The sequence below is a fragment of the Ranitomeya variabilis genome, chromosome 8 (assembly GCF_051348905.1).
Source record: "Ranitomeya variabilis isolate aRanVar5 chromosome 8, aRanVar5.hap1, whole genome shotgun sequence".
NCBI lineage: Eukaryota > Metazoa > Chordata > Amphibia > Anura > Dendrobatidae > Ranitomeya > Ranitomeya variabilis.
The window spans coordinates 54,830,898-54,858,400 of NC_135239.1; the positions used below are offsets into that span (position 1 = coordinate 54,830,898).

General features: G+C 42.0%; 2 protein-coding genes across 6 annotated transcripts in view; both read right to left on the bottom strand.

Annotated features, from left to right (window-relative positions):
- The window catches only part of LOC143788589 (retinol dehydrogenase 8-like), a 29,787-nt gene extending 14,687 nt beyond the window's left edge, over positions 1–15,100 (bottom strand). Inside the window, exons 1-4 of the mRNA XM_077278375.1 lie at positions 14,937–15,100; positions 6,400–6,561; positions 2,781–2,960; positions 524–617 (exon numbers count right to left, since the gene is read on the bottom strand). Of these exons, the coding sequence (XP_077134490.1) occupies positions 524–617; positions 2,781–2,960; positions 6,400–6,561; positions 14,937–15,033 (533 nt within the window). The 5' untranslated portion in view covers positions 15,034–15,100. The remainder of the gene's footprint in view (positions 1–523; positions 618–2,780; positions 2,961–6,399; positions 6,562–14,936) is intronic.
- Positions 15,101–17,337: 2,237 nt separating this feature from the next.
- CCDC18 (coiled-coil domain containing 18) overlaps positions 17,338–27,503 on the bottom strand; it is a 59,702-nt gene continuing 49,536 nt past the window's right edge. For all 5 annotated transcript variants that reach the window (XM_077278699.1, XM_077278698.1, XM_077278696.1 and 2 more), the window contains 5 exons: positions 27,187–27,330; positions 24,137–24,340; positions 22,620–22,736; positions 21,691–22,173; positions 17,338–17,575 (listed from right to left, as the gene is read on the bottom strand). In XM_077278699.1, the coding sequence (XP_077134814.1) occupies positions 21,724–22,173; positions 22,620–22,736; positions 24,137–24,340; positions 27,187–27,330 (915 nt within the window). In that variant the 3' untranslated portion in view covers positions 17,338–17,575; positions 21,691–21,723. The remainder of the gene's footprint in view (positions 17,576–21,690; positions 22,174–22,619; positions 22,737–24,136; positions 24,341–27,186; positions 27,331–27,503) is intronic.

The window sequence follows — 27,503 nt, forward strand, 5'->3', positions numbered from 1 at the left end:
TAACTGAAGTTCATAATGCCAGTCGGTGGGGTGTACACTGCAGAGGAGGAGCTAACTTTTTGTTGTGCATAGTGTCAGCTTCCTAGTGGCAGCAGCATACACCCCCATAGTTCCTGTGTCCCCCAATGAAGGCTCCGAGAAACAGATTTTACGGTAAGCAACCAAAAAATCCTGTTTTTCTCTATTTTTTACATGATTTGTAGTCTCCCTAGGGGTTTTCAACCTGCAATTGTTTGATTGCTTATACTACAATGAGTGAAAATCCCGGTCGTCTATGGCTGATCTTCACAGAAGGACCTAGATGCCAGCAACCGGGTTCTTCAGTAGACCCCTGAGTGTTATATTAACCCATCGGGTCCCCCAAAATTGCATCCTGGGGGGCAACGGGAGCCTGTGTGTGCGGGTATTGGCACGCGTTCCATTTAAATGCCGCTGTCAGAGATTGAAAAAAAAAGTTTAAATTTTGCAAAGTGCAACCTCTACAGACACATTACAATAGAAGGAGGCCAGAGAAATCACTTACTGGAGCTTGAACTTCAATGCCTGTATTGCTAGACTTTCACAGAACCCTTCAACAGCAAATTTAGAGGCAGCGTACACATCATTAAATAAAATACCTGCAAGAAAATAAACGAATGGTAATAAATGAGTAACACAAAAAATGTCAGATGATGTAGTTTGTTATATCATGATGTAGAGGGAATCAAAATCATCCATTTATGAAATGTTTACATGAAACAAACCCCTAAAATTGTTCTGATCCTTATCCCGTTGTTGGGTGCCAATATATGGAGCGGGCTCATGAGCTGAGCCTGCACCATATCCTGTAGATGCCATCTATGGATGCCATTTACCGGTAACAGCAGCGGACAGAGCTAGCTTATATCGATGCTGATTAACCATTTCAATTACGCTGTCAATCATGAACAGTGGCATTTAAATGGCACGATTGCAAGTGTTTGTGTGCAGCTGCTGTCATGGACTCCCTGTGTGCGATTGCTAGGTGCTGATGAGCTTCATAGGGAATGTTATTTTGTTTGTATACTTTAGTGTAGTAGTATTACATTATTCAATTAGCAAATAATGGCAGATTTGGCACAGCCATATTCAAAAATTATTTTTTTACCTTTTCATATTCAAGATGTCGATAATTTAAAAAAAAAAAAAAAAAAAAAGTGTTATGTACCCCAAAATGGTAGTAGAAAATTGTTTGAGCTTGGCAGATTCCCACTGCACCTTGCAGTCCTGAAGATGACGCTGTCCTTTTAGGCTCACCAACATAGCAGAAGTCTGAGCTCCCACCATAAAGCCCTGCTACATGTAAGAGGGCCAAACGAACAAGGACTTCTGGAGCAGCTCACCCAAACCCAACCTGGCAGAAACACAACCACAGCAGCCTGACAAAAGCCAGAATCAGGAAGATGGTAGATGAGGGACAAGAGATATAAATCAGTGACAGGAGAAACAATATCAGCATCTCACAGAAACTGACAGTGTACAGGAGGCTACAGAAAGACTACCGACTGGCTCCACATCTGGAGAATCTCATGGACCCCAGAGACCGCTAGATCCTGAGTCGGTATAGACCAAGTGCCAACAATCTGACCATTGAGTCCGGCCGGCAGAGACAGAGCTACAAATCCAGGGAGGACAGACTGTGTCCATACTGCAACCTGGAGGCCCTTGAGTATAAGACCCACTTTCTGCTACACTGCACCAAATACTCAGTAGTGAAGGACACACTTCAGGAGACTCTCCAATCTCTTCTCGGACTTCAGCTCCATGAAGGAGGAGGAGAAAACGCGCGGTGCAATATGTGAGAGCATGCCGTAAGCTGCGAGAGACAACTATGATATGCCATTGATTTCCATAGCCCCAACTTTCGATGTGCCCCATCTACCATCCCCACAGTCCCTATCCCTGTTCCATACTGTGCAAGTGCTTAGCAAAACTAATGTTTATTTGGTGCTGCGAATAAAGCTTCTTTGAATTACATATAAATATATATATTACTTACACACACGCGGAGGCCACACACACTACTGAGCATCATTTCCTTGTCTTGAGGCATTCCACTAAAGTTGGATCAGCCTGTAATTTTATTTTCCAATCTGATTTTGAGTAGTATTCCACATCCAGACATCCATGGGATATTAATTTTTATTTACATTGTTCGTTTTTATGTTTTATAGTTCTGAACACATTCCACTATGTCATGAATAAAGATTTGCAACTGGAATATTTCATGCAGTGTTATCTAGGATGTGGTACTTTAGTGCTCGCTTTATTTTTTATTTTTTTTTTAGATATACACACTGTATATATATATTAACAGCTACATAGTTATTTATTTTTATTTATTTTTAACCATTTCAGAATGTTTCCCATTAATAAAAAAAATCTGTAGTAGTTTGGTATCGCTTTAATTGTATGGACCACGAGTCCGCTGTGTGAATGAGGTGCTAATGAGCATGTGCAACCCCTCTGTTCACTGTCTATGGTACAGCGGTTCTTAGTGCGCTAGAAAAGTACATGTTTTTCAAATACATAATGTTCGCAATAATACAAAGTTTTCCAAAGAGAAAATCATTGATTTGCTCAGAAATATGTGGGCAGTTGCCTCAATCAGAATACCACTTGCAAAAAGGATGGAGTGGTGGCCCATTTGACCTCACTACTATTTTGCAGACTATAGTCTGATCCCGTATTCAGGCTTTTATCGAAGACATTTTGCATCTCTCCGGATATATACAATAATAGAGAAGCAGAGGTCACTGTACCTTGGATTCCCATGACGCTGCTAATAATTACTATATGACCGTTCTTCCGCCTTTTCATGTCTGGTAGGATTTCCTTTAGTAGTCTGACCAGTCCAAAGAAATTTGTATCCATCACTGTCTTCATTTCTTCAACACTTTGACATTCAATAGGTCCAATGAGCCCAACTCCTGCATTGCTGACTGTGGAATAAGAAAGATGTCACATATAAAGCCTTACTGTTAAAAACGCCCCAAATTTTAAATACTGGTAATCTATATTCTAATAGAGGACATATACATAAACAGTGAGTTACACAAGACATATGTCCATAATGTTCAACCTTACAAACTTCAGTTTATTCAGAAAAAGCCCAAAAGACATCCTTAAAGGGTTATCAGTATTGTCAGATAGTGCTTGTAAAACCAATTAATTTTGCAATATACTGCTTATTAAAATTTTCAGCAGTTCTTGAGCTATTAAGTTTTCTTTTTGTTTGCAGCTTGTTGCCTTGGAGACCGACCACTGCTGTGTTTACAATCCCTTTTCCTTTGGAGTTTGTAAACAGTGTTTTGCTGGTCAGGATCACTGGAGAGCGATGCTATCTCCTAATGTTGGCCAGCTTCAGCGCACTGATTATAAGCGGCGGTGTTCGGGCTCCAGGGCAACTGTAAATAACAGAAAAGTGGTAATATCTGAAGAACAGAGGCAAGTTTCGAAAAAGTAGTACATTGCAAAAGTGTTTGTTTTATATGAGAGTATCCATTTGTGAAGACGGGACAATCCCTTTAAATGGCATATAACAATTTATCATAAAGTGGCAAATTAATATTGCCAATCAGATCCTCGATAAACATTTTACATTAAAGAGGTGGTCTTGACTATCTCTTTCCATATTGTTACTCGCCTCTCTTGGATCCTCCATTGTGTCGAGCTCCTGTGACGTTGCTCTTCTGGGCTATGTGGCCCATCTGAGTATTCAGATAATTGGTGCCGGCTTTAGGCGCTGGAACCTCCTTCTTACCTCAATTTTCCTGTGCAAGCTCTGCACATTGCTGACTCTACTCTGCCACATCGCAGCCTCAGAGTTGAGCGAGCGTAGCTACATTGATCTCTGTTTTCTGAGCTTGCTCTGTTACACCACTTTCTTACTCTGCTACATCACTGTGCCAGCTCTGCTACATTGAACCAGGATGCAGGTTCCTCATATCCAAGTCTACTGTTCTTCACCAGTTGCTGTTGCCCTTGTTCGGCCACTTCTACAGCCATGGTTCCAACTTGATCGCCCTTCTGCAGCACAGTCATCCTTCATGGATGCACCTCTAAGCAATCTGCAGATCACTTTTTTAAAATGTTTTCCTACCCCCTCCCAACCATAAAATAATCCCTCTAAAGTGCTGGTCAGTAGGTGTCTCCCATGGGTGTAGCTTGCTCTTCACTGCTGTTTTCATGTATACCAGACACACAGGTAGACAGCAGAACGTGTATGAGGATCGGTGTCTCTGCTCCTACTCTCCTGTCTGTAAAATTACGTATAAGCATAACAGAGGTGAGCGTTCAGTTGACGGAAGAAAAGTAATTCCATATTGACAAGAGCATGCTGGGAAGTCAGGAAGAAAGTTCCAGCTTATATAGTGCTGGCAGAATGCTGATGGAGAGGAACTGCCTACTCAAAAGTGTGGATTCCACGTTTCAGAGCATGACAATGGGGATTATTTCTGGACACTTATATATATATATATTTATTTCCATCCTTGCACTACCTACCTCACTATTGCACTCGGCACTTCATTTACTTTTCATGTAGTTCAGCTTCCAATTTGATTCTCTTCAGACTCCATCTTGATTCCCAGATTTCAACCCTGATTTTATTCCTGCTTGATGCATCTGCACAGCATCACATGGACAGCCAAAGCCAGTGCCATCTTACTGCTGGGATGACACAGCGAGTATCCTTCCCTATATATTCTCCAATACAATCTAGAGGCTTCTATGATGTCCTACATTATATCCGTGACAGGAGCTGTCTAGTCATCATCAGCAATTGTGATAGGAGTTTCGGTCAATCAGTCCTCAGCCACTTCCTATGGATAACGTCTGTCATACAATGCATGCAACACAATGCATGAGGGAGGATGTCTATGTAAAGCTTGTTAATTTTGAGACTTAGCTCTTTCTTAAAGGGGTTGCTCGATATAGAAAAAAAAGACATGGATGCACTTAAAATGAGGAAAAAAAATAGAAGCATACTCAGGTACCAGCAGTGCCATGGATCCAGTGTAGGACGCTACGCAGGTCTCCACCTACTCCATAAACAAAGCCTTCTCTATTCAGATGTTACAGCTTTGCATGTTAAAAATCGCAAAATTTCCCCCGCGTTTTCAGAAAACACAAACACATCAGGTGGAATAGATCACTTTTTCAATGTCTGCAGTTCGTAGTGTGAAAACCTTCGCGCCTTAACGTTTTCCATTACTGTTTGCATTTTTTGTATGCTCGCTGATCTGACTATAATGACCGTGGATTTTATCATTTCTAAGCCATGACATTTTTTTTTATTTCACACCATTGCTCTTTGTGAAAACACAGCATGAAAAAAAATAACCGTGCTGGTGGCAATTTGGTGCTGATGTGTCTTCTGTAAAATAAAAGACATTTCAGGGACCAAATCAATGTGATGGGCGTCACTGTATTTACCTTAGGACCAGATAATGACCGTGTAAACCTAAAGCGGCAGGTGCTAACCGTGCAGCAAATATTTGTTCTTTGTGTACGCTGTCACAATGGAAATACAGTATCACATCTCAATTCTGAATCTGTCACCAGGTTTTTGCTACCACATGAGAACAGCAAAGTTTGGGGGCAGAAAGCCTGATTCCAGCGATGTGTCACTTACTAGGCTGTTTCCTATAGTTTTGATTAAAAACTATTATATCTGCTGCAGATCTAGCAGTTCTCTGAATGCTGAGCTCTGTATAACCCCGCCCACACCCCTGATTGGCACAGTGTACACAGAAAGCTTCCAATCAGTGGTGGGGACGGGGTTGGACTACTTGGCATCAGACCAAGTAGTCCTCCAATCATAATCTCCTGCTGATAAAACAATTATCTCCTTAAAAAACTGAAGCAAGCAGCCTAGTAAGTGACACATTGCTGGAATCAGTATCTCTGTTTCTATATTATTCTGCTCTCAAATTAGGTAACAAAAATCTAATGACAGATGCCCTTTAATATCTGTTATTTGAAATGCTCATTGGTATCACAGCTACCCTCCACCCCTTGTGTATGTGTTCTCCACCTGAGAATATCTGCCTGAGCCAAGACACATCGTCGCAGGGCTGAACAGGCATGAATCAGCAACTGAACAGGCATGTAATCAGCAACTACCTGCCGGTAACTTATTAGACCTTTAGCCAAAAAACACAATCCCAAAGTCACAGATAACTCCTTTAAGTATTTGTGACCAGCATGTGGCAATTGAGCAATATACAGTCATTTCCAAGCAAGTTAAGGACAAGTACAGATATATGGTAAAAAAAGTAATTTATACCCACAAAACTGGGACATATACAACACAATAGCTGTATAACAGGTTCAACTCTCACATGGGTTTCGCCAGCAGCTTTATCAAGGGGTACGTACCTAAAATGTCCACTCTGCGATCTGGTAGGCTGTTGACGCAATCTTTGATAGACTCTTCACTGCACACATCCAGCTGCTTGATCTCCAGTGTTTTCCCCACACATTCTTCTGCAGCCTTTACCAAGTCATCCTGCTTTGACAAGTTTCTCATTGTTGCATATACTGAATGAAAAAATGATAAACGTTTTAAAATTATTGGTCAATCTTGACTATTTTATGCAACATAACAAAAAAAAAAAAATATACACAAAACATTTAGACTCTGCATTTTGTTTAACGGAAAAACACTTATTTTACACAGTTCCCTCTGCAGTTGAAAACCACATTGCAACATCAGGACTATTTCTGATTGTACTTCGCGGGGTTTGGAAATGGAAAGCGATGCGTTTTTCTCTTGAAAATGTATTAATTGTAATGGGTGGACTGAGATGGCGGCCTTGGAGGGGAATTATCCTACTTGGGTTTATTCGATCCGTGAGGATCACAAACAGCAGTTTATGCAATGTTGGGTCACTTGGGAAGTCTATTAGCGGCAAGGAGGGCTCTAGAAGGAAGAATGAATTCGGAGTCTGCTACACTCTTCTGAATGAGCCCTAAAGGAAGTATTTTCTATCTGTATTCCAAAACGGACCACACATGACAGTGCACACCAATGCAAATGAATGGGGGAATTCAGTTAAACGTTTCCACGTTGCCCGATGGTGTCTGTGTGAAAACATTGCATCATGCACTATTGTGATCCATTTTTACTCTCATGCCATGCAGGCACCATCCATATAGCTTGCATTTTTAACCGATCCATTGCGATTAGTAACATAGGAAACTGTATATGGCTTTGTATTATTTTTTAATTGTTGATGTATTAAAAAACAGGTCATACGAGTGTCAAAAACATATTGACTTGGGACATAAGCAAAGCATAATCCAGTGGACATACAGAAGCTGACGTTTCAAATCAGCTTCCCCTAATGAAGCCGACTTCAAACGCGCGTTGGGGTACTTGGGTAGTGTGGTCTTCTGATTGATAAAGGCACATGGTGGGTATGATGACTTATCTATACAGTGGGTATGGAAAGTATTCTGACCCCTTTACATTTTTCACTTTGTTTCATTGCAGCCATTTGGTAAAGTCAAAAAAGTTAATTTTTTTTTTCTCATTAATGTACATTCTGCACCCCATCTTGATTGAAAAAAAAAAAACAAATGTAGAAATTTTTGCAAATTTAATAAAAAAGAAAAACTGAAATATCCCGTGGTCATAAGTATTCAGACCCTTTGCTCAGTATTGAGTAGAAGCACCTTTTGAGCTACTACAGCCATGAGTCGTCTTGGGAATGTTGCAACAAGTTTTTCACACCTGGATTTGGGGATCCTCTGCCATTCTTCCTTGCAGATCCTCTCCAGTTCCGTCAGGTTGGATGGTGAACGTTGGTGGACAGCCATTTTCAGGTCTCTCCAGAGATGCTCAATAGGATTTAGGTCAGGGCTGTGGCTGGGCCATTCAAGAATGATCACAGAGTTGTTCTGAAGCCACTCCTTTGTTATTTTAGCTGTGGGCTTAGGGTCATTGTCTTGTTGGAAGGTGAACCTTCGGCCAAGTCTGAGGTCCAGAGCACTCTGGAAGAGGTTTTCATCCAGGATATCTCTGTACTTGGCCACATTCATGTTTCCTCCAATGACAACCAGTCATCCTGTCCCTGCAGCTGAAAAACACCCCCATAGCATGATGCTGCCACCACCATGATTCACTGTTGGGATTGTATTGGTCAGGTGATGAGCAGTGCCTGGTTTTCTCCACACATACCGCTTAGAATTATCACCAAAAAGGTCTATCTTTGTCTCATCAGACCAGAGAATCTTATTTCTCATAGTCTGGGAGTCCTTCTTGTGTTTTTCAGCAAACTCTATGTGGGCTTTCATAGGTTTTGCACTGAGGAGAGGCTTCCGTTTGGCCACTCTGCCATAAAGGCCTGCCTGGAGGAAGGCTGCAGTGATAGTTGACTTTGTGGAACTTTCTCCCATCTCCTTACTGCATCTCTGGAGCTCAGCCACAGTGATCTTGAGGTTCTTCTTTACCTCTCTCATCAAGGCTCTTCTCTGACGATTGCTCAGTTTGGCTGGACGGCCAGGGCTAGGAAGACTTCTGGTGGTCCCAAACTTCTTCCATTTAAGGATTATGGAGGCCACTGTGCTCTTAGGAACCTTGAGTACTGCAGAAATTCTGTTGTAACCTTGGCCTGATCTGTGCCTTGCCACATTTCTGTCTCTGAGCTCCTTGGCCAGTTCTTTTGTCCTCATGATTGTCATTTGGTCTGACATGCTCTGTGAGCTGTGATGTCTTAGGGTACCGTCACACAGTGGCACTTTGGTCGCTACAACGGCACGATACATGACGCTCCAGCGTCGCTCCATTATCGTTCCAGCGTCATAGACTGCGGTCACACTTCGCAATGCGTGGCGCTGGAGCGATAATTTCATGACGTATTTGCGATGTAGAACAATACAATATCGTGCACACCTTTGTTACACGATGCGATCATGCCGCCACAGCGGGACACTTGACAACGAAAGAAAGTTTCAAACGATCTGCCACGACGTACGATTCTCAGCGGGGTCCCTGATCGCAGTAGCGTGTCAGACACAGCGAGATCATAAGTATATCGCTGGAACGTCACGGATCGTGCCTTCGTAGCGACCAAAGTGCCACTGTGAGATGGTACCTTAATATAGACAGGTGTGTGCCTTTCCAAATCAAGTCCTATCAGTTTAATTAAACACAGCTGGCCTCCAATGAAGGAGAAGAACCATCTCAGGCCGGTTTCACACGTCAGTGTCTCCAGTACGTGAGGTGACAGTTTCCTCACGTAGCGGAGACACTGACAGACGTAGACACATTAAAATCAATGCATCTGTTCAGATGTCATTGATTTTTCCGGACCGTGTCTCCGTGTGCCAAACACGGAGACACATCAGTGTTCGTGGGAGCGCACGTATTACACGGACCCATTAAAGTCAATGGGTCCATGTAAAACACGGACCACCACACGGACAGTCTCCGTTTGCAGTCCGTGTGGCATGCAGGAGACAGCGCTACAGTAAGCGCTGTCCCCCCCACATGGTGCTGAAGCCGCCATTCATATCTTCTGTGCAGCAGCGTTTGCTGCATAGAAGATATGAATAATAGTGTTTAAATGAAAGATCTATGTGTCCACCGCCCCCCCACCCCCTGTGCGCCCCCCCGCTGTTCAGAAAATACTCACCCGCTCCCACGTTGGCTGTCGCTGCTTCCTCTCTGCCCCGCGCCTTCTACTGTATGCGGTCATGTGGGGCCGCTCATTTACAATCATGAAGTCGGTTCCACCCCCATGGGAGGTGGAGCCGCCTATTCATGACTGTAATCGGCCGCCCCACGTGACCGCATACAGTGGAAGCCGCGGCCAGACCAGGAAGGAGCGACAGCCAACGAGGGAAGCGGGTGAGTATTTTCTGAACAGCGGGGGGGGGGGGCGCACAGGGGGTGGGAGGGCAGCGGACACATAGATCTTTCATTTAAACACTATTATTCATATTTTCTATGCAGCAAACGCTGCTGCACAGAAGATATGAATGGCGGCTTCAGCACGATGCAGGGGACAGCGCCAAACTTTAGCGCTGTCTCCTGCACGCTCCGTGTGGTACCCACTCGCCACACGGGCGGCACACGTGTGCCGCACGTATGGCCTACGTGAGCTCACGGGCACACGGACACGGATAACTCCGGTACCGATTTTTTCCGGTACTGGAATTATCTGGACGTGTGGGACAGCCCTCAAGGAGGATCACAAGTTAATGGACAGCATGTGACTTAAATATGAGTGTCTGAGCAAAGGGTCTGAATACTTATGACCAAGTGATATTTCAGTTTTTCGTTATTAAATTTGCAAAAAATTCTACTTTACTGGTTTTTTTTTTTTTTTTAAGTCAAGATAAGGTGCAGAGTGTACATTAATGAGAAAATAAATAAACTTTTATGAATTTACCAAATGGCTGCAATGAAACAAAGAGTGAAAAATTGAAAGGGGTCTGAATACTTTCCGTACCCAGTGTACATTGACTTCTTCTGCAGCCATTAATATAGGGGTTATCTCCCATTGCTTCTAGCAACATATACTTATAATATGATTGTTTTTTGAGTTGGTGCTATATTTCTTTATTGGTATTATAATAGTTGTCATATACTTTATGCTCCTGGTGGTCTTATTTGATATATACTTTCATAACTATACCTACTTGATAATAACCCCTGCATTTTTGTGTAATAATTTTTTTATTTTTCTGACCACACTTCCCATTTTTATTTTTATTGTATTTCTTTAAGGGTAACAGTTTTGTTGTGTCTTGTAGTTGTGATCATATCATATAATAAAGTTTTTGATATTTTATAAAATTATTTTTTACTTGCCTTGGTGGTAAATATGGCATTATGTAAAATTTATTGTTACTCCCAATGGTATATTGGATTTTGGTTAATTAAATATGGATTTAAATATCCCTTTTTTCTCTTGTATCTACTCTCTACATCGGTATGGTGAAGGTCGATTTTGTTGCTTTCTATATTTCATAACCATAAAAATACTTTTTAATTGCTTTTAAATGCCTCTTGCAGTCACGGAATGCACAACAATAGCCGAGTGGAATATGTTGGCGCTATATAAATAAAATTATCATTATTATTATAAGTTCATGCACCCTAAACTAGCGAGTTATGGATCCGGTCTCTGGGATGACATTTTTTTTAGCTTAAGGCTGGATTTAAATATCTGCAAATTGAGGACGTGACTATCTCCATGTGCACCTCATTGCATTCGCCAGCACAACGGGCCGGTACACGAGCTGCCTGCTATTTGCATGCATTCATCTGGTAATACAACATTGACTATGATTGGTCCATATGTGGTCCTTTGGGGGCACAGGGACTGAAAACACGCCAGTCTGAACAAGCCCTTAGTGTTACATTATTAGGTACTACTAATAACACAAAGTTCCTGTATATGTCCTTCAGAATTCTAACATTTGCTCGGCAGCACCTGGATCAATACTTATTTTGCCTAATTGTTAACTTCATGCTCCGGTGGAAATGATCCCGTTCTTGCACTACAGTATATGACATCTCACCAGCACTTCTGCCGCATTATGATAAATCCATAAATTAATCATAATGGATCCTGTAAAGGTAAGATGTTCACAGCTGCGCTAGGCATTCCATGTTCCTGTTCAGTTTTTGGAAGAGAAAATACCAAGAACGCCCAACCAAACCCTACTGGAAGAGACCTGTCTATCACATGGCGCAACGCGCGCAGAAGCCGACTATGGCGCCTGACCTCATTTCTTTCGGCCCTACAAACTATATTTTCTCTAAAACAAGAAACATAGGCGGCACATGGCTATTGTTGTGCCATCATGCTGACTCCTTCTGCTTGTGGTTTGGGCAGGATGAGTTTTAATGACAGTTTCCCTTTAATATTATTTTTCTTAGCACATTACAATTAGGAGTCTTCTTATTGCCTAATAATAATGTTACTTGAATGCTGGGACTTTGCTCAATTGTTAAAAATGCCTGATGGTGCTCCACTAAATTATTGCAAAATATGCAATGGAAGCCAATGCAAATATTAGTTTTCAATCTTCTTTCCAGGACATAATTTCTTTAGCATCTGACAACCTGCTTTCTTGTATCAATAGTCTAGAGAAGAAAATCAATTAACAACCGGAGATACAAACTCAATCACAATTGTGTATTCACCAAGGAAAATAATCAGAAATTTTACAGAGCCCTGGATAAAGGCGAAGGCCAAATAGAATGGCTGTAGGGCAGACACTTCATGGTCAAAGAGCGCAGCGGTCACTAGTCACCATGGTTGGGTGTAATAAAATAGGTTAACAAGCAGTCACTTGATTTGGTGTGTGAAACGGCTGTTCCCTGGAAACGCAAGAGATTTTTCAACAAACTAAATGAAAACCACAGTGACCAGTGGTATATACAAGCTCTGGCAAAAATTAAGAGACCACCACATAAAAACCCTGTCATGGGCAGCCCAATCTCCAGACCTGAACCCCATTGAAAACCTCTGGAATATAATCAAGAGGATGATGGATAGTCACAAGCTATCAAACAAAGAAGAACTGCTTACATTTTTGCACCAGGAGCAGTGTGAAAGACTGGTGGAAAGCATGTCAAGACGCATGAAAGCTGTGATTAAAATCATGGTTATTCCACAAAATATTGATTTCTGAACTCTTCCTGAGTTAAAACATTAGTATTGTTGTTTGTAAATGATTATGAACTTGTTTTCTTTGCATTATTTGAGGTCTAAAAGCACTGGTTCTTTTATTTAAATTTTGACCATTTTTCATTTTTAGAAAAAAAATACAAAATGTATTGCTTGGAAATTCGGAGACATGTTGTCAGAAGTTTATAGAATAAATGAACAATTTACATTTTACTCAAAAATATACCTATAAAGAGAAAAATCAGACAAATTGAACATTTTGCAGTGGTCTCTTAATTTTTGCCAGAGCTGTATATTGGAGATTGTTCAGATGAGCATGTTTTCGAGCTGTGTGTGCAAGTTGTTTACAATAATATCACATTATACAGACGTTAGGTCCAGAAATATTCTGTCTGTGACTGAATCTTCATGATTTCAGCTTTGTTGGACACTCTTTTGGATTTATAATGAAACGATTGAAGTGCAGACTTAAAGGGGTTGAACAAAAATATCCTGTGAAACATTTAGGAACTGCAACCATTTTTCTACAAAGCCTCTTCATTTCAGGGGCTTAAAACTAATTGGACAAATTAACTTTATCCTAAATAAAATGTTAATTTTTAATACGTTGTAGAGAATCCTTTGCAGGCAACGAGTGTCTGAAGCCTGGAAGCATTGGACAACACAAACACCGTGATGCTTTGCCGCCTTTACTGCAGCTCTGACTTCAGTTGTTTCTTTGTGGATCTTTCAGCCATAAGTTTTTACTTAAGCATGTGAAATGCTGCTCGATGGGGTTGAGATTTGATGATTGACTCGGCCCTTAAAGAATATTCCACTTCTCACCTTGAAAAAAATCTGGGATTGCTTTTGCAGTACGTTTTGGGTAATTTTCCATCTATACTTGTGAAGCGCCATTCAATAAACCTTGCTGCATTTGGTTGAATGTGAGTAGAACGTATCACCCTGTACACTTTAGAATTAATCCTGCTGCTTCTGTCTTCAGTCACATCATCAATAAACACTCGTGATCCAGCGCCATTAGAAGCACACATGTTATCACACTGCCACCACCATGTTTTACAGAGGGTGTGGTGTGCTTTGGATCATGAGCCATTCCAAGCCTTCTCCATACTTTCTTCTTCCCATCTTCATTCTGGTACAGGTTGATCTTAGTGTCTTCTGCCCAAAGAATGTTTTTCCAGAACTGGGCTGGCTTCTTTAGATGTTTTTTTGGCAAAGTCTCATCTGGCATTTCTACTCTTAAGGCTGATTAATGGTTTGCACCTTGTGGTGAGTCCTCTTTATTTGCTCTCATGAAGTCGTCTTATTATGGCAGACTTAGATACTGAAACACTTCATTTCTGTAGTGTTCTTCCTTTAGGTGGATGTTGTGAAGGGGTTTTTCTTCACAATTAAAAATATTCGGCAATCATCCACCACTCTTGTCCTTCATGTTCAGGCCTTTTTTTAGTTCCAAAGCTCACAAATGCGCTGTTTTTGGCATAATGAACTAAACTGTTGATTTGGCTATTACTAACATTTCTGCTCTCTCTCTGGTGACTTCCTTCTTTTTTTTAGCTTTATGATGGTGTTTATCTTCCTTTGAGAGCTCCTTTGACCGCATGTTGTGGGGTCACAGCAACAGCTTCCAAATGCAAATGCCACACTTGGAATCAGCTCCAGACCTATTACCTGTATAACTGATGAACGATTAACAAGGGAATAGCCCATTCAAGAGCTGTTGAGATAATTGCCAAATTACTTTTGGTCCCTTGAAAAAGAGGCAGCTACGTAGAACTGAGCTGTAATTCCTAAACCCTTACTATAATTAGGATGTGAATACTCTCAAATTAAAGCTGACCTGTATAATGTCACATCACTAATCGTATACACACACACACACATATATATATTTTTGTTCCTGGTGTCTAAGAGAATTAAGTTATTAGATACCTATCACAATTCTCTTCTCACTAATTGAATACAAGACCTGGAAATCCATTTTTGCATGTATCAGTAAGTTGATATTTCAGATGGTGGAAACTATTTCCTATAAACCCATTTATTATAGTTCGTGCAAGTGGTTACAGCGCAATCATTTTTCCATCTGATCTCCAGCCTAGCGTAAACAGCGGAAATTTGCTCTTTAAAACCACTAATCCATCTTGATAGATGCAGCTCTAAGCTGAAGCAGACAACCTGTAAACGTTGCAGACGTTACAACCTCTATACGGCATATTTAGCTCTATTCTGGCCGCTAAAGCCCCTATGAATAGAGCATCTTACCTTTAAATCTCTTCTGTTCGTCCTTAGCCAGCTTGGATGCAATAGCCAGACCGATTCCTGATGAGCATCCTGTAACAAGGACGTTCTTCAAAGCCATTTCTGTATCTTAGTCCTTTTGGTATACAATAATTATCAACATGAATGAGCGGAGGCAAGAGAATGATTACTTCTGGGCATAAGTCCTCTCTTCTTACTGCTTTATCTGGACCCAGGCTGCGTCAGCACAGCTAAAATGCAAACCTGCACATTTACGGCTAAAGCTGGATAATCTCTTCTCGGACATTAATGTGGGTGGACGGCATAACGACATAATCTGGATAGACAGTGCTCGGGGAAGGCAGAAGGAGTAGAGTAGAGGTCACGTTAGGCCACGGTCTTCAGTTTTCCTGGATGGTTTAGATTCATTATAGATTATCTGTAATGCATTGTAGCAATTACAAGCTATAAATGTGACATTTACACGCTTTCACAGATAGCCCCCAAGTCGCAGCATCATGATCTGTCCATGCGCTGAGTCTAGTATTGCAGCTCAGTCATGTTCCCCTGCAATACTTGTTTTGGGGTTGAAAAAGGGGATTTTTTTCATACAAGAAAGATTGCAAGGAAAATGTTCAGCACTAGAGAATCAGCCTTCTTTCTGAAGGCGATATACTTTGCATATCTATTTTTCTGAAAGAGCATTGACTGACCTATGGGTCTCCTTATAAATCATGCTAGAAGTATACCGACGCTCTTGGAAGCAGTTTGTGCTTAGACACGCCCCCAGTGCACTCCCAGTCTAATTTGCAAATTACATATGCTAGATGTCTCATGACTGACACATCTGATCGCTAAAAAAATAAATTAAAAACAAACAAAAAATATATATATATATATATATATATATATATATATATATATATATATATATATATATTTTAAAGGACACTACACTATGTGCTCACAGGTTCCCATTAAAGATCACCAGTCATAAAATATGAAATCCTTACAGAGGTTGCCCACTATTTTATCAGATGAATCAATAGGAGGCGGATGTGCAGAACCCGGCAGCGGCCATTATCAGTAGACAAAGCAGATCTTCAATTGAGGAATTTCCGGCCGGTGGCTGCCGAAACGGAGAACAGCTGATCGATGTTGGGTGCTGGCTGTGGGACCTCGACCAGACATTGATGATCTATCCTAATTATAGGTCATCGATAAAGTAGTGGACAATTGCTTTAAGCCACAGCCATAGGGGTATAGAATATTGCAGTAGGTTAGCAACAGATAACACAGTTTTGATGTGTTCATAGGTAGTACACAATACTTTGTAACTTGAGGCAGAAGGGTGGGAGAATGCAAAAGAGAGAACCCCGTCCCAGCAATTCTTACCTTGGTAAGTTCACAGCAATGTTTATTAGTACAGTGCGTCAGTAGTTACAGCGATATCAAATTATCCACATCCTTTTAAAGTGCATCAAGAGCAAAATAAAGACATTTTATACATAATATTTTTTGAGTAGAGATCTATGAAAACCCTTTTTGTGGAACGAAACGTTGTTTTCGTTTGTACCCTTTTGGGAAAAATTGTAATCTTTGATTAACTTTTATTCTTTTCCTTGGGAGAGGTGAGTAACAAAAACTCAGAAATTTTTAAACCCCGTTATAAATGATGTGTTAAATTTTATAACATGGGATAACAGTGATAAAAAGTAATATAATATTTGTACAATTTACAGTCCTAACACACAGCACATCCCTCAGTGTAAAGTAACTTAGATGCCAAGATTATTAATAAGCTTACCTATACAGCACCATCATATACCAAATATTGTCATCACTGTCCCCATTGAGGCTCACAATCTAAATTCCCTATCAGTATGTCTTTGGAGTGTGGGAGGAAATCGGAGAACCCGGAGTTTTACCTCCAAGCAAACAGATGCAGTCCTTGGTAGGGTTCAAACCCAGGACCACAGCGGTGCAAAGTAACAGTGCTAACCACTGAGCCACCATGATGCCCATTATTGTAGAATGAGGACTCAAAGTTTCGATGGCCTGGATCAGAGTTAACCTCTAACCCTGTCTGTGCAACTTGTTAACATGCTGGTTCACGCCACATTGTTGCTGGGATGTAATAGTAGGTCACGGGGCGGGACGTGTGTAACTTGGCACTATATTTCCTCCCAAAAGCATTTCCTCTAACAACAACATTTTTATTTCACATTCCACCAGACTTATAACCTGTGACCATAAACCACACTGCTCAGTAGGATGGAATTATGCAGAGCAAAGACTGGGACTCCTAATTACTCAGGCTACATGACGTGCAAGTGGATTAGAAGACGCTTTTGAGTTTATATAGATTTCCAAGCTACTCCCAAGTGTGAACCCCAAGAAAAAAAAAAAAACTATGGACAAAAATACAATGATTATACTTTATTTAACTTGTGAACTTGATTCTTACCAAGAAAATATTTCATCATTAGATATACAAACAGTATAAAAAAAAGCAAATACAAAACAAAAATAAAAAACTATAGAAATATTTTTGTGTCTGGAAAACATTGATACGAATAAATATCAGTATGTACAACATATACAAGTATAATAAAAGATATACATCCCAGCATGGCTCATATTAGTGCAAGTAGCAAGATGTCCTGTGGGTGAAAAAAAAATAGTCAGGGAATTAAAATATGTATATAAATATCTATAATAATAAATAAGGAATAAAAAAGCAAGCGTCATTCAAAAATGGGAAACTATCAAAAGTAAAAGTCCAGTGAAACTTTTAATAAGCCGTTTGTGTAACAGGCAACGTTTCAGCTTCAGGAGCCTCTCTCAAGCTGGAGAAATGCTCCGAAACGTTGCCTGTCGCACATATGGCTTATTAAAAGTTTCACTGGACTTTTGATAGTTTCCCCATTTTTGAGTGCGGATAGATAGATAGATAGATAGATAGATAGATAGATAGATAGATAGATAGATAGATAGATAGATAGATAGATAGATAGATAGATAGATGGTGCTGTGTCAAAAAATCAAAACTGTAGATGTTTATAAATTAGGTAATTTGTAATAATGGGTAATGACACAGGGAAAGAGTATTGAACACATGAAGAAAGAGCAGTGCAAAAAGCCATGGAAAAGCAACACACCAGCTGAAATCTATCAGTAATTAGAAAGCAATCCTGTCACTTAGTGATAATTAATGTCAGCTGTTCAACTGATGGCCTCTCTAATTACCAAGATGCCACACAAGAAATATCTTATGATGGGTAAAACCGGTGAGCTGTCTCAAGACCTTTGCAACCTTATTATTTCCAAACATACTGATGGCATTGGTTACAAAAGAATTGCTAAACTAGTGAAGGTTCCAGTGAGCACTGTTAGGGCCATAGCCCAGAAGTGGAAAACACATTTCACTATAAACCGGCCATGACCCGGTGCCCCTCACAAAGATTTCAGACAGAGAACTAAAAAATTATCTGAAGAGTTGTTCAAGAGCCAAGTACCACCTGTGGAGAGCTACAGAAAGACCAGGAATCAGCAGGTACAATGGTTTCAAATGAAACTAGAGTATTGCACTCTACTTCCATGGCCTATATGCACTCTCACCGCGCTAGACTCCATTGCTGAACAAAAAGCATGTTCAGGGGCATTTAAAGTTTGCTCAGTAACATTTGGACAAGCCTTTGAAATAATGGGAGAATATAGTCTGGTTAGAGGAGACCAAAATTGAACTTTTTGGATGCCATAATGCACACCATATTTGGAGGCCAAAAGGCACTGCATAGCACCCCTAAAACAACATACCAACAGAAGTTTGGAAGAGGGAACATCATGGTGTAAGGCTGTTTTTCAGCATATGGCACTGGCAAACTTCATTTGATTGAAGGAAAAATGGATGAATGGAAAAATATACCGAGACATTCTTGATAAAAATCTGCCATCTACCAGGATGTGGGTGGACATTTCAGCAAGACAATGATCTAATAAACACAGCCAAGGAAATTCTCAATTGGTTACGGAGAAAGAAAATAAAGCTGCTAGAATGGCCCAGCCAATCATCTGATCTGAATCCAATAGAAAACTTATGGAAGGAACTAAAGCTCAGAGTTCATATAAGGAGCCCACGGGACCTTCAGGATTTGAAGAGCGTTTGTATGGACGAATGGGCCATAATCAAACCAGAATAATGCCTGCAACTAGTTTCTCCATACAGGAACTGTCTTTAAAGGGCCACTGTCACCCCCCTCCAGCCGTTATAAACTAAAAGAGCCACCTTGTGCAGCAGCCAGGTAGGCGGGTCCTCACTCCCCAGCTTGGCCAGCTCCTCTGCCGTCACTCACATCTTCCAGCGCTGTTATCGTTTCAAAACTGGCGCCTGCGCAGTGTACTGCTGTGCTGCGCAGACGCAGTAAGCTCTGGCCGTCTGATGTCCCAGCCAGGCTTGCACACTGCGCCTGCGCGGGCATTGCGGCCAGCCACCTTTGGAATCCCCGCCCCGCACTGTGTTATGCATTATGCAGAGTGCGGGGATTCCAAAGGTTCCACCTATACAGAATATTCCGTGTAATGGCTGATACCAGAGAACAAAAGACATCCACAGAACACCAGGATGGATCGCTGCACAGCAAATAGCTGTAGGACCTGCGATGACGTCACTGCCATGTGATTGCCCTAATCACATGGCAGTGACGTCATCGCAGGTCCTACAGCTATTTGCTGTGCAGCAGATCCATCCTGGTGTTCTGTGGATGTCTTTTGTTCTCTGGTATCAGCCTTTACACGGAATATTCTGTATAGGTGAAACATAAATATATACTGATAAGAAGACGTTTTCCGGGGATTCCAAAGGTGGCTGGCCGCAATGCCCGCGCAGGCGCAGTGTGCAAGCCTGGCTGGGACATCAGACGGCCAGAGCTTACTGCGTCTGCGCAGGACACCAGTACACAGCGCAGGCGCCGGTTTTGAAACGATAACAGCGCTGAGGGGGCGGCGCCGAAAGCGCAGGAAGATGTGAGTGACGGCAGAGGAGCTGGTCAAGCTGGGGAGTGAGGACCCGCCTCCCTGGCTAGAGACAGGAATTGTGGCTAAGTATAAAAACTCTTTATTTGGGGTATGCTTGAACCTAAAACTAAAAGAGCCACCTTGTTAGAATGCAGCATTACTGCTGCACAAGGTGGCTCTTTTAGTTTATAACGGCTGGCGGGGGTGACAGTGGCCCTTTAAGACATCCCCATCATCATCATCGTCATCACCAACAAAGGCTTTTGTACAAAATATTAATTAAATCTCAGAAAGCGTGTTCAACACTCTTTCCCTGTGTCATTTCTCATTATTACACATAGTTTATGGACATCTATAGTTTGATTTATTTGCCCGTGTGGTAGATTGCAATGGCCAAGATCTGAGATAACTCCAATCCTCACTGTTTAACCTTCAATAGCTGCACGATTGAAATTCCCAATGGATGCGGTGAACCTCAGAAAAATGGCTGCCAGAGGCGGCGCATGCGCAGGTTGAGATCCTGAGAGCTCAGATATCAATCAGTGCATGTGCCGCCTCTGGTCTATTTCCCGAAGTCCACCGCAGTGAAAACAATGGGAAGTGCGGGGACTCCGCTGACATTTTGTGAAACCCTAGGGCCCGAAGCAGCCTCACACCACAAAACACCACCCCTCCTCTTAGCCCAGGGCTGAAGCATCGCCCCACTCCTGCCAACTTCCTGCAGCAGCAACCATGCCTCCTGTGACCCCAGCGCCAGTGCCGCCCGCCCCCCCCCCCCCCCCCGGTAATCTACATTTGGATTAAAAGACACACCCTCATTTTCCTCCCAAATTTGGGGGAGAAAACGTGGGTCCAAAAAATATGTATATATTTATTTTTAGATGGAGACAAGGAAAATAAGGAGCTCATATTTACACTAAAAATAAACTGGTTACAGAATTTTGAAACTGTAAATAAACATATAGCTTTTTTTTTTAATACAATTTACTACAAATAAAACTAAAGCAAAAAACAAAACAAAAAACAGCACCCCTTCAATAGTGTCACAAAAAAAGTCACAACCATATAGGTAGCCAACAAGTGCTAAAGTTAGGACTGTTAAACCATCGCAGAATGGGGGGGGGGGGGGGGGGGGGGGGGAAGTCTGGTCTTTTAGTATCAAAACACTCCAGTTGTTAAGTGTCTAAATGCTCTCAGCCAACAAAATCCGGAACCAGACAACAGTCATTTCCTCGTATTTAAGCCGATTTGTGAAGCTTGTTAATTGTAACAAGATAAAGAGGATTTCAAGCAAAATGAACTGAGCAATTCCATGCAATTAAAGGGAATCTGTCAGCCAGATTTCACCCCCCCAAACTATTTACTTTCAGAGCAATACATTCACATGTCCAGTCCCTGTTACTGAGAAATCAACATTTAAATAAATATGCAGATTACACTAAAAAACTATTTGTAGATCTAAAGCCTCTCTCACTCCAGGTCTAGTCCCCGCCCAGTGCTGCCTCCTCCCAAAGTGCCCAGTGTGAATGGATCATAGTCATAGTTAGCATATGTCACCACTGCCTACTACAGCTCCAGTCATACAGGGGACTTTGGGCACCACATTTTCCAGGACCGGTGGTGACCCAGCATCCACTACCCCAACAATCATTTATCATCTGTGCTGGGGATATGTGATAAATGCTTGATACGGGACAGCCCCTTTAATAAGATTTTAAGGTTTACACTATAACAAGGTCAGTATATTGTTAATAGTACAAACCTGTTTCCCACATATTCTTTCACTCAGTTTGGGTCATGGGTCTGCAGTTAATTTCATCTCTTCTTTGATGTATTTAAGCATACCACTGAGAGTGCCCAAATCTGGAGGCTCGGACGTTGTATCACAGTGATCAGCATTGTATTCTAAAGGGTTAAATGAGGTTTCGCTTAAGTTGACCGACGGTCTACGGACCTCCCTGTCACCGGTAATCCTGGATAGTGGAATATTGGGCAGGATCAAGTTCTTCCCGGCTTCCATCTTATTCTTGAAATCTATTGCACTCTCATCTGAAAGGCTGAGATCGCTCAGAGAACGATGCACGTTCCAGTTCAATTCGGAGGATCCCGGAAGATTGTACGATTCCAGTGTCTGGCAGTCACCAGATAGATCAGCAGAAAGAGGGGAAGGGTTTGGCATATGTTTTAAGGCAAGTGATCTTTCATACCCTGAAATACGAGCTTTTAATCTGGTCAACTCCGATTCCTGCAAAATAAAAAAATAAAAAAAATTGTAAAAACTAATGGCAATGTCCTTAAAGTAAACCTCGGCAGCTGATTCATGCTGCCCGTAGTTCGAGCAGCGTAAATCTGCTATCAGGCTCCATCTAAGGTGACCTTACACGGTAAATAGCTGTCTAACAAATGACCGCTCTACGGACAACCAACTATTACTTCCAATGGCCTTCCCCTCTTCCTATACATACTCTGCATGGAGTAGGCTGCGGTCAGACATCTTATCCCTGGTGATGGCAGATATTGGGGAGAGTCAGGGGACCAGGGTATAGATTAGAGGGTTGGCCAGACCCAATGATATGGTGGAATAGCTGACATCTATGCATACACCGTGCATCAGCACACTGCGATCAATGAATACTTGGATTCCATCTGGTAAGAAGACGACAGAATTGTGTCCCAGTAGCTGTAATTCACCTTCAGGATCAACACTTCGTTAGTTGCTTTGATCACTTCATTTCTGGCTTCAAGTTCAGTTTTGATATGACCGATTGTGTGTCGAGCATCATCCAGATCGTGTTTCCAACGCTGCAGCTGGAGGGAAAATAAAACCAGAGTTTGTATGAAACATTCTGCACAAGAAAAGAAGCAAATCTCTACATCTGTCAGAAAGGCTAGATTAGATAGATGACCACACACATGAAAAAACTCTGACACTTTGGTTAGAGCAAAATGACTGTGTGTGACCCTACCTACATACACCCATACAGAGCAGGGGTCAGGTACATAAAAGGGTCCGGAGGGCCCGATATGCCTAATACTTTGCGCTCATGGGAGATATCTGCCACCAGAGGTGTCTGGTCACAGCTTAAGCCCCTCTCCCAAATAACACACGCATGATCAACCAAATCAGGAGTGCATGTATGGAAACCAGGTAGAACAGATGTGGACTGACAGCCATTTGAGGTGTATGGGCAACTAAGGCTGAATGAGCAAAGTGTCTGAGACCGCTGTAAGGCCTATATGCTTATGAGGCGTCTCCCCCGATAGTGGCCACTACCTAGATCAGGGGGGCACAACCTTTTTTGGTCCAAGGGCCACATTGTCATACTGAAATCCAGTTGCCGCACTAAAAACTAAAGGGGTATTATCTTCTGTGACATTTGTGGCATATCGAAACTATACACCATAAATGTTTGATACAGACAGATTCTACTCTAAGAGTTTTTTATGAGGATTTAGAAAAAGATTTCACTACTAAATCCACATAAAAAATCAGGTCAAATACTCTTTAAATACATTTCCAACTTATTTTAATGGGAAAAGCTCCTTTAGTGGAAAGAGTGCTGTTTTTTTAGGTTGCGGTGAACATTTTGCAGTAAAACTAATAGGGAGCTTATTCAGAGAGTGTTTGAAGCATGTTTTATGTGGATTTGCAGTAAAATCCTCATAAAAATCTGTGTGAGTAGGTCCTAAAGAGGAAGACGTCACGTATGCGCATGGTTCAGCAGTAGAACTATTCCCAGGAGGTGTAGTGCGGTGGAATAGCGACAATAGTCACATGGGCAGTGGATAGCGCCATTGTTGTCATTCCATTGTCGCAATTACCTGTCTATGGCAATCCATTGGACCTGATGAAGGTCTGCAATCAAGGACCGAAAAGTCACATAAATTGTGCAATTGGTTAGACTTAATAAAATGTTTTCACTGTTTCTACTGGTCAACCCATGAGTGCAGAGTCTTTCTCCATTTAATTTACGGACTGGATCCCTACTAAGGCTCTGCAATGCTCACGTATAGTACGATGTATTGTGGAGGAGGCCTCCTGTCTAATCCACACACTACTTTGTGGAGTACCACATGGATGAAGAGACCCCATTCTCCTGATATATGAGGCATTCAGAGCTGTCCACACAGGGCACCATTAATGCCCGCCGGTCCCTGCTCCTCAGCTCTGCAGTTTAGGCGATCCCCTTTCAGGACAGGTCTTTTACCTCTTCTCTGCACAGAAGATCCTTTTCCTCCAGCTTTCGGGTAAGCCTGTCTGATTCTTTCTGAGCTGCAGCCAGCTGCTGTCGGGTTTCCAGGAGCTCGGACTGACTTATTTGCATGCGTTCCTGTGCCAATCTCACTTGCTGGCTGAGGTCTCTGCCCTCTTGTTGCTGTTCAGAGATGTATTTTTGCTGTTCCCTCAAGGACTAAAAATAGAAGAAAAATAAATAAATCCAATAAATTAATAAATAGCAAAATAAAAAAGTTAAAGGGGGTTGTTCAGGACTTGGATATTAATAACCCATTATTTGCATTGATCACCAATATTAGTTCGGCAGGGTCTGACACCTGACACTCCGCTGTTAGCAGACCCACACCTGCTGGAAACACAGTGCACAGGGCCAGAACGCCACAGCGCCTGTATAGTGGCCGTTCTCAGGTACTGCAATACCGGAGGACGGTGGCTACACTCTATATGGAGGAAGACAGAAAACAAATCCTAATACTGCATTTATCCCAAAACAGACGGATGGCCTATAGTGAGACAGATTATACATTCTGTAAACTGTATGATTAACTATAAGGCCATGTGCACACGTTCAGGATTTTTCGCGTTTTTTTCGCAATAAAAACGCGAAAAAAACGCTTACATATGCCTCCTATTATTTACAGGGTATTCCACATTTTTGTGCAAATGTTGCATTTTTTTCCGCGAAAAAATCGCATCGCGGAAAAAAAAGCAACATGTTCATTAAAAATGCGGAATTGCAGGGGATTCCACACACCTAGGAGTGCATTGATCTGCTTACTTCCCGCACGGGGCTATGCCCACCATGCGAGAAGTAAGCAGATTATGTGCGGTTGGTACCCAGGGTGGAGGAGAGGAGACTCTCCTCCACGGACTGGGCACCATATAATTGGTAAAAAAAAAAAAGAATTAAAATAAAAAATAGTCCTATACTCACCCTCTGATGGCCCCCGGAGTGTTCCCGCCTCTGCGGTGCATGCTTTCTCTTCCGTTCCTATAGATGGTGTGGTTCAGGACCTGTGATGACGTCCCTGTCTTGTGATTGGTCGCGTGACCGCTCATGTGACTCACGCGACCAATCACAAGCCGCGACGTCATCGAAGGTCCTGAACCACACCGGCATCTATAGGAACAGACGCCGCTGAGGAGATTGGCTGTCTGCAGAGGGTAAGCATAACCATTTTTTTATTTTTTTTTATTATTTTTAAACATTCTTTTACTATTGATGCTGCCTAAGCAGCATCTATAGTAAAAAGTTGGTCACACTTGTCAAACAGTATGTTTGACAAGTGTGACCAACTTGTCAGTCAGTTTTCCAAGCGATGCTACAGATCGCTTGGAAAACTTTAGCATTCTGCAAGCTAATTACGCTTGCAGAATGCTAAAAAAAACGCAAAAAAAAAATGCGGATTTCTTGCAGAAAATTTCCGGTTTTCTTCAGGAAATTTCTGCAAGAAATCCGGACGTGTGCACATACCCTCAGAGTATCCTCTTAAAGTGATTGTCCAGGATTATGAAATTGATGACCTATCCATGGGAAAGGTCATCCATATCAGTTCGGGGACGGTTTGACACACGGCGCCTTCAGCGATTAACTCTTTTCATTTCTGTCGGCAGCCAGATCCGCACGACACCTGTACACTGCTGCAGTTCATTAGTGACGAGTGAACGTGCTGGGATAATGTGTTATCTGAGCATGCTCGTGTGCTAACCGAATGTCGTCGGCGTGCTCGAATACTATGTTCAACTCTCTGTTGCTGCATGTCTCACTGCTGTTCGACAGCTGCAGCACCCAATCCCTGCATGTGTTGTGGCCGTCGAACAGACGCGAGACATGCAGCCGCTGGGACTCGAACATAGTATTAGAGCCCGCCGAAGACACTCGGTTAGCACTAAAGCATGCTCAGATAACACCTTATCCCAGCACGTTCGCTCATCACTATTCATTATTCACTTAGATGTGATCATCTCAGATTTTTGCTGCTGCATCACACTGTTGACTCACGTTCAGTTTCAACAGTGTGATGCAGCAGCAAAAAGGCAAACGACATTCTGGCATGTATTAACAGAAGCATACAGTCTAGATCACATAAAGTCATTGTTGCCCTCTACTTCTGTTTGGTCAGACCTCACCTGGAATACTGTGTCCAGTTTTGGGCACCACATTTTAAAAAAGACAACAACAAACTGGAGCAAGTTCAGAGAAGAGCGACCAGAATGGTGACCGGTCTGCAAACCATGTGCTATGAGGAACGGTTACAAGATTTGGGAATGTTTAGCTTAAAAAAAGAAGACTGAGAGGAGACTTAATAGCCATCTACAAATGTCTCAAGGGCTGTCACAGTGTAGAAGGATCATCTTTATTCTCATTTGCACAAGGAAAGACTAGAAGCAATGGGATGAAACTGAAGGGGAGGAGACACAGATTAGATATTAGAAAAAGCTTTTTGACGGTTAGGGTGATCAATGAGTGGAGCAGGCTGCCACGAGAGGTGGTGAGTTCTCATTCAATGGAAGTCTTCAAACAGAGACTGGACAGAGATCTGTCTGGGATGATTTAGTGACTCCTGCATTGAGCAGGGGGTTGGACCAGATGACCCAGGAGGTCCCTTCCAACTCTATCATTCTATGATTCTATGATATGTAAGCGAGGTGGATTGTCATCAGATATCACATTCCTTTCCGCTCAAAATCTATACTGATTATACTATTGTAGCTTACTTCACAACTGTGCATAGTCATACAAAATAGGTTTAAAGGGATTTTCCACTTCTAGGACAGCCCCTTCTCATACCCTTCACTTGGCCCCCAATAAAATAAAAAAAGCTTATACTCGCCTCACATGGGGAGAGCGAGTGCCAACACCACTCGAACGGGAGAAGAGTATGAGCTTTTTTATTTTATTGGCTCCAAGTGTGGGCTATGAGGAGTACGGTAGTTGTCTAACTAGTGGACAAATTCTTTAACAAAATAATTGAACTTGGAAATAATCGACCTTTAACCTTTCGGGGGGTTCTAACTTACCTGCTCCATCTCGGTCATCGTTCGCTGTTTTTTCTCATTCTCCTTTTGTAGCTGTGTTATGTGCTGGTATTTCTGCAACAGCTCAAAATCTTTATCACGCAGCTGATCCCGAGCAACCTGCAGCTTTTCATCCAGAGTTGAAATCTGTCACAAATTGCAGAATCTGTGTGTTATGTGGCCCTAGCCACAGACTGGTGTGAAATATTTTTTTCTATCCTCCAAAAAAGGAGATTTTTGTGTACTCACCGTAAAATCTCTTTCTCTTAGCCTCTAATTGGGGGACACAGGACCATGGGTGTTATGCTGCTGTCCACTAG